This window comes from Diabrotica virgifera, chromosome 2 (assembly GCF_917563875.1).
Source record: "Diabrotica virgifera virgifera chromosome 2, PGI_DIABVI_V3a".
Taxonomy (NCBI): Eukaryota; Metazoa; Arthropoda; class Insecta; order Coleoptera; family Chrysomelidae; genus Diabrotica; species Diabrotica virgifera.
In genome coordinates, this window is record NC_065444.1 from 200047341 (window position 1) to 200062436 (window position 15096).

Consider the following 15096-nt stretch of genomic DNA (forward strand, 5'->3'; position numbering starts at 1 on the left):
TTTTTAATATAATAAAAAATGTCGCTTAATACAGGCATTTAAAAACAGCTTTTTTTTTAAATTTTTTTACAAAAAACATATTTTTATACATAGATTTGCACCCTAGCTGCAAGATGGCACTAATATCTCGATTTTTGACTTTTGGCGGTTAATCCGTTATTACATAACGCGGTCCAAATATACTTACGTTTTAAATACAGAATTTAAGTTTTTTTAATGTTCCGTAATATGTAATTATAATTTAATCTAAAAATCTTAGCGCCATCTACACGATAATTGTGAAAGTATCCGAAGTAAGAAATTCATATTTTATCAATAGAACGTCAAAATGATTAGCAAAATCTTAAAAAAATCGATTACACTTTAATTAATTTTTTGCGTTGTAAATGTTAAGCGATAACAATTAAATAATAAATTTAAAAATTACCGGTGAAAGATAATTCCAGTAATCTGCTAGGAGCGCCACCAGCGAAGCTCAGAGCCTATATGCTCCATGTTGTAGAGGTTGTCAGTTTCGAACTATAAATAGCTACGGCAAGAAAAGATTCAAGGTTTGTGAGAAAATAGGGGAAATAGATATACGCTACCGCCTCAAACAATTCGACTTTAAAATTAACTATTAAAAATGACTATGCTCGTTTTTCACAGTGACCCTTCAATTGGTTTTAGTTTTTAGTGGAGTTTGGTGTTAACCTTTTACTTTTCAACCCTTGAAATGATTTGTGCTTCCGAAATAATTTGTTATCCTTGGGTTTTAAAAATGTAACTAGATGCCAGAGTTACATTTAATATTTTTTCAAAAGGATATAAGAAAAAATAATTAAATAGAAGATATACCTGTGTAAAAGTCCCCAAAGAAGTTCGAAAGGTATTAAAAGTTTTCGTAATCCTTTCTGCTCCATTTCTAAGTGTTTTCCTAGCATTATCATTTAAATATAATACAGATAATATAGATCTATCTGCAGGTGCTCCATTTTTTTCATTAAAATTGTCTTCCAATTTTCGTCGGCAATTTTCCATACCGACACTTCGATTCGAACAGCGAGCAAAATTTTCAGGGACAGCTCTATGAAATGAGAATGAGTCACTTTTGCCAGGTAACATGTTTTTTTAATTCTTCAGGTCTTTTTTTATTCCAATTGCACAAGTTTTAAAATAAAACCGTTATTTTATAAAGGATTCAAGGTCAAATATCAAAATGTCATTTGTCAAAATCCAACATGAACATAGCAATACCAAAGCGTACCTAAATATTTTTTTAAGGTACCGTAAAATATTATTACAAAATACGCTGAAGAACTCTTTACTCTTTTTATGAATGATAGACAAACTTAGAAACAAATAAATAACAAATTGAGATAAATATTAGATCAATTGATATGAAAATGGAAACAAAAAACAAGATGACTGACCACCGATACTATAACAACAAAGAAACAGAAGAAGAGATGTTCCAGCGGATTTTCGTTCATCTTTCAATCAAAAAAAGCAATAGTGTCAAAACAGTTGGCAAAATATTTATTTAGGTTTATTATAAAGTTTTTTTAGCAAAGAATGGCCACTGCATTATCGTATGAAGGTAAAATCTAAAATTATTTACTTAACACTGTTATAATTTACTTATACATTATTCTTCTTCATACACTGTTTAAGTCCCAAAGTAGTAAAAGGCTTAATTACGTTTCAGGTCTTTGAATTGAATGGTTGATTTTTCCTGCAAATATGCGTTTTGCTATGTTATGTGCATTAATTTTGGTCGTACAATATATATTTTAATTCTAGTATGTATATATTCTAAGTGACCCAAGAAACTGTATTTATGTTGAATGTTTATATTATGGGATTAGCCACAGCCACAGTTACATTGTAATGAAGTAATGACAATTATTACATATTTTACATAAAATACTTAGTACTCTTTCAGACTAAGACACTGGTGTCTGACAGCAGTAAAGCATTGTTTTAAATGAATGACTAAAGATGAGCTACTTTGAGTGTCTGACTGATTTTAGTGGTTCAATAGTGCTTTGTTGCAATTGAACACCCGTGGCGGACACCAGTGTTAGTCTGAAAGGGTACTTAACGTTTCTATTTAGCATCACACACCAGAAGCATTGGATAAATTCCTGACTGAAATCAATAATCAAGAAGAATCAATCAAATTCACCATGGAGAAAGAGGAAAACAATTCACTTCCTTTCCTGGATGTGCTGATCACCAAAGAAGCTACAGGATATATGCAACCAAAGTGTACAGAAAGCCAACCCACAACAACAGGTATTTAAATTTCCATTCAAACTACAATGTAAACATCAAAAAAGGAATCATCAAATTATTATATGACAGAGCCCGAAATACCTGTTCCAATGAAAAGGCATTTCAAGAGGAAAATAACCTGCTACTAAGGTCTTAACAAAAAATGACCATTCATTGTTATTTATAAACAAGGAATTCCACAAAATAGAAGAAACGAAATAACAAAACAACACAAGCAATCCAGCTACACTCAAAAAGGGGACTCAAGGTTGACAACAGTACCATATGTAAAGGGTTTATCAGAAAAATTAAAAGGGATAGGGAGTAAGTACAACATAACAACATTTAAAACAACCAATACACTCAGATCCATTTTGTCCAAAACCAAAACCAACAACATACATGAGAGGTCAAAGAACTGCATCTACAAAATACCCTGTGAATGCAACAATTTCTGTGTGGTAGAAACTGCAAAAACCATTGAGTGCCAGGATCCTTCTTCTTAACCTACCCTATTAAGTCCCCTTGGTGTTGGTGATTAACATGGCAAAACTGTCTCTGTCTCGAGCTATTCTAAATAGTTATTCTGCTTTCTTTATCCCTGTCCACTCCCGCATATTCTTCAACCAAGCGGCCTGCTTTCTACCAATTCTTCTTCGTCCTTCAATTTTACCCATCATAATAAGTTGAAGAATATTATACCGGTCTCCTCTTACTACGTGTCCAAAATAGGCCATCTTTCTATATTTAATGTTATCAAGCAGCTCGCAGGCAGCATTTGCTCTCTTAAGGATTGCCACATTTGTCAGCATAGCCTTCCTGGTATTTTCAGTGTACGTCTGTGCAGCCACATTTCAAAGGCCTCCAAACGATTAATGGTAGATATTTTTAATGTCCATGCTTTGACACCATACAAGAGGACTGACCAAATGTAAGATTTAATCATGCGCTTTCGAAGTTGAAGTTGCAAGTTATCATTACAGAAGAATGACCTCATTTTTAAAAATGTCGTGCAGGCTATCTCGATTCTGCATTTTATCTCTTTATCTGGATCTAGTTGTTCAGTAATATGGCAAACAAGATATTTAAAACTGGGTACTCTTTGAATTATATGACCATCAACATATCGTCGGCTTAGGGACACACAAACCTAACTACATTTCAGGGCGAACTTCCTATGATAATATCATAGGAAGTTCGCCCTTACCCGAAATGTAGTTAGGTTTGTGTGTCCCTAAGCCGACGATATAACTGTGAATCTTGATGGGCCAAACGACTAAATATCACATATTTTGTTTTTGAACAGTTTATGTTTAGGCCAAACTCTCTTCCCACTGTGTCAATGGCATTTAAAAGGTGTTGTAATCCATTCATATCATCACTTAAAATAACTGTATCGTCTGCATATCTGATTGTATTTATCAGAATTCCATTAACTTTCACACCCCATTCCAAATTATGCAGCGCTTCCTTAAATATTCTATCTGAATATAAATTGAATAACAGTGGTGACAGTATACAACCCTGTCTTACACCTCTTTGTATTTTGCATATTTCTGTTGATTTTCCATTTATGCAAGCTGTCGCTGTTTGACGCCAGTGTAATTTTTCTATGATTTGTACATCTTGACTATCAACTCTTTTATCCTTTAATATTTTAATTAATTTGTGATGTACTCGATCAAAGGCCTTCTCATAGTCAATAAATACAGCAAAGAAGTCTTTCCTTTGATCTCGGCATTTCTGCAATAATACATTTAGTGCAAAGAGTGCGTCCCGGGTTCCCGGTCCATTTCTGAAGCCAAATTGTAGAGTAGAGTAGAGTAAATTTTTATTTGCATAAATTTTTAACATAATTGAGCAAATAACGTCACATTACTAACAATCACATATTAAAAAATGTTACTAATAATCACATATTAAAAAGATATATTAACAATACACTAAAATATACAAACAATACAAATTACATATATGCTGATCAAGGCTGATAGGCCAGGTACTCCACCACAGTATACGGCTCAATGTTAACCAGGTGTTGAAAAACCGTTTTTTAAAAGCTTTATAGCTTGTTTCCCGTTGAATGTCAGATGGTAGACTATTGTAAAATTTAACGCACGCATACAAAGGACTTCTCTCTGTTAGGGACAATCTGTGAAGTGGAATATTCAAATTAAGGCTTCTTGTGTTATATTCATGATTTGGTTGTAGGTGATAAACTAAAGTAAAATTTTTAAAGAGAAACATAATACATTCATATATATAGATAGCTGAGAAAGTGAGTATATTGAGTGATCTGAATCAGCCTCTACAGGATTCTCTCGCCTTTAGTCCTAGGATCACCCTGACTGCTTTTTTTTTGGACTATGAAGACAGTTGAGCTATCCACCGAAGCACCCCAGAAGACTATTCCATATCGCATAAGAGAATAAAAGTTTGCATAATATACCGATAGTAAGATTCCCTGGTCTAGATAGTTTTTCAAAACTCTTAATGAGTAGCAGGCTCTATTTAGTTTTTTTGTCGCATTTTTTAATTGTTCTCCCCAATTCAAGTTCTGGTCAATATGAAGACCAAGAAACTTAACTGATCTAGAAGGTTCTGTGTTTTGGGATAAAAGATTGACTGTATCTGGGAACTCTTCTCGTGATTGGCTGGTTCTAAAGTAAACAAATACTGTCTTATCAGTATTAAGCACCAGCCTATTTCCACAGAACCACTGTTCAGCCTTGTCCAGAGTTTGTTCTGCCACTGTGAGGAGTGTTTCTAATGTTTTTTCCCAAAATAGCATGTTTGAGTCATCAGCAAAGTTTACCAGGTTTGAGGAACCACTAATCACTGCATTTGGCAGGTCATTTATATAGACCAAAAAGAGAAAAGGCCCTAAAACGCTCCCCTGTGGTATACCTAATTTTAAGTTTATCGGTTCAGAGTAAACCTTACATCCCTGTTTCTCCAACTCCAATTCTCCAATTGTGTTCCATCCTGGTCTTCACATTTATCTCTGATTCTACTGTGGATGATACATAAAAAGATTTTCAAAGTATGGCTCGTAAGGCTTATCATTCTATAATCGCTACAGTTTTTCGGACGTTGTTTTTTTGGTAGGGTTATGAATTCGGACTTTAACCAATCTTCAGGGATATCACCAGTCGAATAAACATCACTGAAAAGTTTGACTAGTATTCCTAGTAGGATCCACGAACATGAAACATACATCAAAAAGAGGGATTTCGACAAATCACAGATCTGTAAGCATGCCTGGGATAATCAACACAGACCACGGTGGAAAGATGCATCAATAGTCATGAAGGAAACAGACATGAAAAAGAGAAAAATCAAAGAAGCGGCCCTCATCCTAGTGAATGAAAAAAAATATGTAGCGAATCTATCAGCAGAATGCATCAGAATTTGGTTGCCAATACTTAAAGAAGAAGTGAACAACAAAAACATACCGATAATAGAAGACAGGGAAATTTGAAGCACTTATCTCCATCATACACTACACACAATTAGTACAGTTACTGAAGGTTTTCACCTCTGATTTCGTTGAACCTCCATCAATTTTCATGAAAATTGGTTAGTAGTGAGAGGATACCTCAAGCAACAAAGGTGACATGATGCCAACTTGCGCTTTTACCCTGGGGGTGGATGCCATCCCTTCTCGGGGATGAAAATTGTTATATTAAAAATAATACCACAAATCGATAGAGGGACAAATTCTAAACAAAATTTGTTACATAAAGTTATTAATATAAATCAATAATACTTTTTACTTAGTTATTAAAGATCAAAGATTTTATTTTTTCGTAAAAAAATGCATGTTTTAAAGCTGTTTTTCACATATAACTCAAAAACTATAATCTTTTACAAAAAAGTTATTATTATCAAAATTGAAGACAATAAAAAATTGAATACAGTCCTCACTTAAGGAACTAAACTAATGTTAATTCAAAGTGAGTTACGAGTAATTGAATGTATATTTTTTTCGACAAGTACTCAGATCTAAGTATTCAAGCTTAAATAACGGGAAAACGATGCATTTTATAAAATATACCTGCTAAGCACCTGCCAAAGTAATTTGGAATACCTTTCAACTGAGCTCCAGAAGAAGTTAATAGCATTAAAATTAAGCAAGTTATGATGAAAATAAAACAACCCTTTCGAATTTTTTAGGAAAAAGTGAAAAATAAAACATAGACCATTTCCATAAAAATTAAAATTTATGGTAATCCTTATAATAATTTCCTTATATTAGCATAAGTAATAATTTCAAGAATTTTGACCGGTTTAGAATGCATAATTTTGAAAAAAGGACATAATAAGAATTTGATAAAAATAATAAAGTTAAAGATAAAACCCATAACTAAATTAAAATTCATGGTGACGTTTCAATTACTACTTTAATCATCGTCAGAATAATAAGTTTCTTGAGCGGATGCTTTAAAATAATTTTAAAGGAACAAACAATAATTAATGAAAACGTAAAAATGACATTGACAATCATTGGGTTAAGTCAATAATTTCAAACACGCCATGTCTTGTTGCGTGTTTAAGGGTGGCTTCAAAAGAAATATGGATAATGCCTCCTTGATGCTGAGTTCCGTTGGAGAACTTGCATGACCAATGATTGAGAAGTCCTTACGACTAATAGGGTGGTCAGAATCAGTCATATGTTGGAATACCGCTGAATTTGGAATTGTTCTTGATCGTCTTCCTAAGTGAGGAGTGACACCTAAGTGTTCGCAACATCTGACATTAAAGTGACGTCGAGTCTTCCCGACGTACGTAGCTGCACAGCTACTACATTTGAATTGGCATATAATGTTAGATGCGAGATAATTGGTATATAATAATACGTACGTCGGGAAGACTCGACGTCACTTTAATGTCAGATGTTGCGAACACTTAGGTGTCACTCCTCACTTAGGAAGACGATCAAGAACAATTCCAAATTCAGCGGTATTCCAACATATGACTGATTCTGACCACCCTATTAGTCGTAAGGACTTCTCAATCATTGGTCATGCAAGTTCTCCAACGGAACTCAGCATCAAGGAGGTGTATTAAATAGTGTGATGTTACTGCCTTCTAGGTCGTAATTAATTAAAACTCTCTTCTTAGTTCAAATACATTATATTATTTACTTTTAACTCCGTCTACGATTAACCATAACAATGGGTTTACATATCACAGTAACGACCTACCGTCACATTGCTCAATTACTAACTACTATAAATAATTATAACGATAACGATGATCCGTATCATCGGGCGTTCACTTATATACATGATGAACTCTCGCAACCTCACGCTCGGCCTTGGTCAAGGGCGAACGATGAATGATATATGTTTTTCTTTGAATAACACATCTTTTGTACAGGGTGATATTATAATACCACAGAGGCATTATCCATATTTCTTTTGAAGCCACCCTTAAACACGCAACAAGACATGGCGTGTTTGAAATTATTGACTTAACCCAATGATTGTCAATGTCATTTTTACGTTTTCATTAATTATTGTTTGTTCCTTTAAAATTATTTTAAAGCATCCGCTCAAGAAACTTATTATTCTGACGATGATTAAAGTAGTAATTGAAACGTCACCATGAATTTTAATTTAGTTATGGGTTTTATCTTTAAGTTTATTATTTTTATCAAGTTTAATGGTGTGTCATTATCTACATATAATAAGAATTTTTAAAATTATCGTAATTTTCATTTTCTTTTGATAACTCCAAAAATACTCAGTATACGTAAAAAATGATATATAACCAAATTTTAGTTTTTTCTGTATCACATATTTTACCTTTTTTACTATTTCTGTAGGGTAAAAAATAACCGAGATAGAAACATTTAAAGCTTAAATTTTGCTGCGAGAACCATGTAACCGTGCCATTTAACCTTTTATTTTTAAAAATGTAAGGGGTTTAAAAGATTAAATTCAACGTGGTTTAATAGCCCTTGGAACTAACTTTCAAATGGTTTTTCGGTGAACCTGATACCGTAAAAATTAACGGAGGTTTTTAAAAAAACAATAACATTTTTTGGAAAGGTTTTTAAAAGATAAATTTTGAAACATTTTTGGAGCATAAATTTTAATGCTATCAACTTGTTCGTGTGCTCATTTGATAGATATTTCTAAGTACTTTGACAAATGTTAAATACGTTTATGTTATAAAATGCATCATTGTCCCATTATTTGAGCTTGAAGACTTAGATTTGGGTACTCGCCAAAAAATATACATTCAATTACCTATAACTCACTTTTATTTAACATTAAAAGGTTTTTCTAGTAAGGAGTTTATTTCATTTTCTATTAGCTTCCATTTTGGTAATAATAACTTTTTTGTAAAAACTTACAGTTTTTGAGTTATTTATGAAAAATCGGTTAAAAACATGCATTTTTCTCAGGGAAAATTAAAATCTTTGATCTTAAATAACTCAAAAAGTTTTGATTTATTTTAGAAACTTTATATAACAAATTTTGCTTGGAATTTGTCCCTGTATCTAATAATGGGGTTATTTTTAATAAAATAATTTTCACCCCCGAGAAGGGGTGGCATCCACCCCAGGGTAAAAGCACGGGCAAGTTAACACCATGTTCCTTGAGATATCCTCTAACCACTCACCAATTTTCATGCACATCGATGGGGGTTCAACGAAATCGAAGGTAATAGCTCATATCTATTACTTATCTATTCATCATCATCAATGGTGCTACAGCCCTATGAAAGAGCCTCGACCTTCCCAAGTCTATTACGCTACTCAGTCCTATCCACTGCCAACCCTTGCCAGTTTGCTGCACCTATTTTTCTCCCATCCTCATCCACACCATCCTTCCATCTCAGTTTTGGCCTACCCCTATTTCTACTTCCCACAGGTTGTGACAAGGATTTTTCTAGGAGGGTTGTTCTACTGTGATCTTGCTATATGTCCTGCCCATCTTAGTATTCCTATTCTTATAAGAGATACTACGTCTTTACCACCAAATTTTTGTTTATATCTGTGGTATACCTCGTAGTTGTACCTCCTCCTATAGACACCATTTTCACAGATGCCACCGAATATTCCTCTCAGGATCCTTCGTTCAAATATAAGCAGAAGGTTTTCATCTGCCTTGGAAATGGTCCATGCCTCTGATCCATATGTCAACACTGGTTGTATAAGGGTTTTGTATATGGATATTTTTGTTTTTTGGCTTAAGTTTCTGCTTCTCGTATGTCTACTCAGTCCAAAATAGCATTTGTTTGCTAGGATTATCCTTCGCTTGATTTCTTCCGTCATGACGTTCTCCTTGGTGATCAGGGAGCCTAAGTATGTGAATTTGTCCACCACTTCAAAGGTAGAGTTATCAACCGTGAATTACTTATCAATTCATTATTACGAACACTTAAAAACACAGAATTATTGCACAAATACACAAAATAATCAGAATTTGATGTATAACAGAGCATAAAAACATCCATCCTCATACTTTTTGAGTTGTTTTCCACTTTACCTAGCTGTTGCCTTTTTGTCGTTGACAGAAATATGCCACAACTTCACTAATAACAATTTGGCGGTTGTGTTTTACACACCTTATCAACAAATTATTGTTCTTAATATCTATGGTATGTTCTTTAACCAAGAGGAGTGATTCAAATTTACCGCGCGGTATTACTTGTTTGTAATTAGTCCAACCGCAGGTAAGTTTACTCCATTGTTATTAAATTTTGACACTAATGACATTTATCAAATTTTGACACTAGTGACATTTCATAGGTTAATTAAGTTATATCGGCGATTTTTGTGTTTTCTGTGTTATTCCTTTAATTTTTTGATTGTTAGTCTGGTTTTATATAAAAAGCAGTTGTTTTTGGAACTTTTTAGCGACGTATTAATTTAATATTATAATATTTATGGATTACCGTTGAGGGCCGACTAGATCAACCAAAAAAGAAGATGTATTTGGTTATTATTCTAGTGGCTTTCTTGGATGTGAATCTGTCTTTTTAGTTTACTCCTCCTGGTTAAAAAATAAACTATAGTGATAATGATTTCTAAAGTGAAAAACAAAATGTTACCTACTTTAGGTAAAATATGAAGGGTACTTACAGGGGAAAAGGCAACTAAGTCCAAAAACTATTTTTCAGCAGAAAGAAAACAAAATTTGAAATTATAAAAATCCTATGCTTTTTTACCTTTTTAGCTAAATATTTAGATCCATATGTACTTTTTCTTAATAGTTAGAATAATGTTATGATTGTATTTTTATTTCGTAGTTATTTTTTATTTAAACAAAATGTGGACCGAGTTGGTTCTTCCTCTGAACAGAATTAGACTACAGTTCAACATCATTTTAAAAGAACAAACCAAGCTACAAACTACGAGTTAATGTAATTTCTAAAAGATACTTTGATTGTCAGAAACATCGTAACTCAGGCCAACTAGCAGAAAGAAGTTGGCTGTAGTACTCTTTAGATTTCTCTTCTTCACAGAATTTCACTAGAACTTTTAGATCAGCACACTTTTCTGTAGGCTAAGGTATACACGTTAGGTATCTATAGAGTAGGGAGTGTGAGTCAAGTCCCACAGCACTTAGGCCACAACTGACCCATTGTACATCCTCCCAGGGGGTTGTCGTCCTTAGTTCATCATCCATCCTGCCATTTCCAGGAAGGTGGACAAATCACCTGGTGACATCTCCCCTATATCGGCAGGTGTAGGCCAAGGCTCGCCTAACGCATACTCTCGTATTGACGATAACTCCGGATATTCACATAGGACATGCTCGACAGTTTCGTCATCTCGTTCACACCTCCTGCATAGAGATGTGTCTACTAGCCCCCGTGTGTGGAGGTGTTTTCTTAGTTGACAATGGCCAGTTAAAAAACCAACTGTCAAGCGTAGGTTTTTCCTGGTCATTCTCAAGTACTTTTCTGATGCTGACTACCCAAGGTTCCTTAGTGTTACCTTGGCAAGTCTACATCCTGGCCCTTCTTCACATCTTTTCACGGTTTGCGTGTGGGAGTGACATTTGACAATTTCCGCGATTGCTGCAGTTGACCAGCCAAAAAGATCACCAGGTCCTAAGAGTCTTAGGCCTGCCGCCTTCCTAGCTAGCTGGTCAGCAATGCGGTTGCCTTTATCAGGGACGCGCCAAGTAACTTCGGCGCCGTCGTACAAAATATTGATAAGCGCCTGTATCAAAATTACCAGGGTAGTAGAAAGATTATAATCAATCACTCCTTCACATTTCAACTTTTTCTATGGTAGGGGAGTAAAGTATGCTAAATGTGCAGTCACTCGAGCGCCTTTGGGGGCCTATTGGGTTGTGAAGAGTAGGTCCTAAAACCAAAAAAGTTAAGTAAAGTTTTCCATTTTAGTGGGGACTTTCCATTTTTAATTTAATTTTCCATTTCCAACAATCGTTTTTTTAGATTATAGTGCCATCTATCCATAATTCGAAAAAATGTCTCGAATAAAAGTTGCTTATTTTTACGTAAGGAATCCAAATCTGCAATAAAAAATGAGGGCTCCCATTTAAGAGTTTAAAGTAACCCCCCCACCCCACCTCCGTGGGGGTCGTGTTTGGTGCCATTCGATAGATTTTTAAAAATATTGTATACGTGTATATTTCAGTTTTTCGATCTGATGTTCATTTCGCGAAATATCGCGCGATTCGTATTTAAAATATTAAATTTACCCCCACCCCTCTCCGTGGGAAGCCCTGTTTGATATCATTCGATAGATTTTTGAAAAATATTGAGTACTTATTTTTTAGTTTTTCGATCTGTCATTTATTTCGCAAAATATTCTCTTTTTTTGTGAAATTTTGGGACTCATCCATTTCCTAACGTCCCGCTCAAATCGTCAGATTTTTTAAATAATACACTGTTTTTCAAGTACTTAACTTATGGTAGGGGAGAAAAGTATGCTAAATGTGCAGTCACTCGAGCGCTTTGGGGACCTATTGGGTTGTGAAGAGTAGGCCCTAAAACCAAAAAAAGTTTCCGTGGGGGATCGTGTTTGATGCCATTCGATATATTTTTCAAAAATATTGAATAAGTGTATTTTTCAGTTTTTCGATCTGATGTTCATTTCGCGAAATATCGCAGGATTCGTATTTAAAATATTAAATTTACCCCCCACCCCTCTCCGTGGACAGTTGTGTTTGGTATCATTTGATAGATTTTTGAAAAATATTGAAGACGTATTTTTTATTTTTTCGATCTGACGTTCATTTCGCGAAATATTCGCTTTTTTGTGAAACTTTTTGACTCACCCATTTCCTTACGCCCCGCTCAAATCGTCAGATTTTTGAAATATACACTCTTTTGCATGTACTTAAATTACCTTATCTGAATCTAACAATTTCGAGTTTTTCTAATAATAGATTTTTTTTCGGCCCCCCTTAACGAACTCCCCTGCATTAAGAGCCGATATATGGTAGAGGTACATTTTCAGGGTACAAGGTTTCTCCCCATGTAATATTCTGACGCGCTCGAGTAACTGCAAAAATCCCCGCTTGGGCTCCCCTACCATACATCTATCTAGATTTTTTTTAAGAAACAATAGGTACACAGTACACTTATAATATAATATATTCTTCTTCTTCCTTCTTGTATGTAGGCTTTAAAGCCTGTTCCTTCTTCAATATTAGCCTCCTAAATTGTTTAGATTATCGCACCATCTTTTTCTTGGTCTGCCAATACTTCTTCATCCATTTGGTGGCTTATCACCTGCTATTCGTACTATCCTCTCCTCTGCCATTCTACTAATGTGTTCGTTCAACTCCTGTTTCCGTTTTGTCACACATCCACTTATATCTTCTACATTGCATGTTCTTCTTATGTTTTCACGTCTCTCCCTATCCAACAGACTTTTCCCTGATATTCGTCGAAGTATTTTCATCTCTGTTGTTTCTAGTAGTCTAGTAGTTATTAAAAACCATATATAAAATTTGCACAATACTGCTTACAATTAAAAAAACTTAAATTCATTAATTAGATTTTCAATATTCAGGTCCCTTAAAAACTAAGATTCTGTAGAAATAACAGCAAGATTTTCTAGCCGCTCTTGACACATTCTAGACCTTAATACTTAATTATTATTAATTATTTTTAGTTTAGAAAATTATCTCTCTGCTGAAGGTACAGAAATCGGTATAGTTAATAATACACGTAACGCAATAGTAATGTTTGGGAATGCATGGACTAAGTTATTTTTTGCAATGTTTTTTTTGGTTAAAAAAATATTTAGTTTTGAATTGGATATTTATTTAGCATTGCCGAGTCAAAGGGCGCCTTTAAAGCCTTGGCGCCGTCGTGCGCCACACGACCTTGCCCATATGGACGGCGCGTCCCTGGCCTTTATTTCCGTTATGTCCTTTATCCACCTCAGGATGATGGTGTTACCAACCGAAGCTTGGGCTAGTGATTCATGACACTCCATTACTATGGTGTATTCCACGAATATACGTCTGTTTTGGATTATCGCGACAACGAATATTTTAGTGTGCAACATACAAATCTTTTCAGAGCAGCAGTGTGCAAAGTGCGGATTGCCATGATGGTCGCCAACATCCGAAACGGATAGGCACTACAAGAAGAAGAAGAACATAAGAAGTACGAAAGTATTGTGCTCTAATAATTACTCCAATAAACAATAATATAATTTGCAATTTACTTTCGTTCTTCATATTTTGCACAGTAAAATATTCGTTGTCGCGATAATCCAAAACAGACGTATATTCGTGGAATGGGGTATAGCCCTGATATGACACGTGGTCTGTTCAGGGTTAGTAGCGCTTGTCTGCTGTCTGTGCAGATTATTATAGTTTTGCCGGCTATACCTTTCCGGATTATCTCTTTTGCGGCTATGGAGATACCAGCCAGTTCAGTCTACGCTGAACTACGCTGGCATTTTTGACCATACCCCATTTTATACTAAGGTTCAGTGATCTGGAGTATATTCCGCATCCTGAGCCTTCTTCCGATTTGGAGCCATCGGTGTAGATGCAATATGCATTTGCCACGTTTGACTCCCTATGTTGTCTTGTTTCGATTTTGTAGGGTTTGTCGAAGACAAACGTAGGTTTAATTGAGTCGCATCCATGGCCTGCATGTAGCTGGGGCAGTGCCTCCAGCTCACCCCGTCAGAAACGACATCTCAATTGTCCCATTCCTACATCAAGGTTTGCACCCGCTGAGCGTAATCTCATCATCGTCATCAGCGCCACCTCTCTGACATATATGTCTAAAAGGGTAATGCCAATGAGCAACTCCATTGCAGCAGTTGGTGTTGTTTTCATGGCACCTGTTATATTTAGACAAGCCATCCGTTGAATATGGTTTAGTTTGTTGATCGCTGTTGCCTGTAGCACTTTTGGTACCCAAGCAATGGCTCCGTAAGTTAGCATTGGCCTAATGATAGTCGTGTAGATCCAGCCGACCACCCTGGGTGAAAGGCCCCAAGTGCGTCCGATCGTTCGCCGACACTGTTCATAGGCAATATATGCTCTTTTAACTCTACTATCTAAGTGAGCGTTCCATGTTAACTTCCTGTCAAGGGTAATACCAAGGTACTTCACCTCTTCAGAGAAGTTCAGACTGCAGTTTAGAATCCTCGGAGGTATTAAGCCTGTGATCCTTCTTTTTCTGGTGAAGAGGATCATCTCTGTCTTTTTTGGATTTATAGACAGTGAGTGTTCCTTACACCATGTTTCTATTAGTCTGAGAGCAACTTGTAATCTCTCGCATAGTGTGTTCTCCAACTTACCGCTTTTCAAGACGGTTTAATCTTCTGCATAGGCTATTGTGTAGAAACCGTTCTTGCTGAGTTGGTCGACCAGGGTA

The 15096-nt window shown here is 35.2% G+C and overlaps 1 protein-coding gene across 1 annotated transcript in view; it reads left to right on the forward strand.

Annotated features, from left to right (window-relative positions):
- Positions 1-1428: 1428 nt before the first annotated feature.
- LOC114336239 (Golgi SNAP receptor complex member 1) overlaps positions 1429-15096 on the forward strand; it is a 44228-nt gene continuing 30560 nt past the window's right edge. The window contains exon 1 of the mRNA XM_050644152.1: positions 1429-1579. Coding sequence (XP_050500109.1) covers positions 1555-1579 — 25 coding nt within the window. The 5' untranslated portion in view covers positions 1429-1554. The remainder of the gene's footprint in view (positions 1580-15096) is intronic.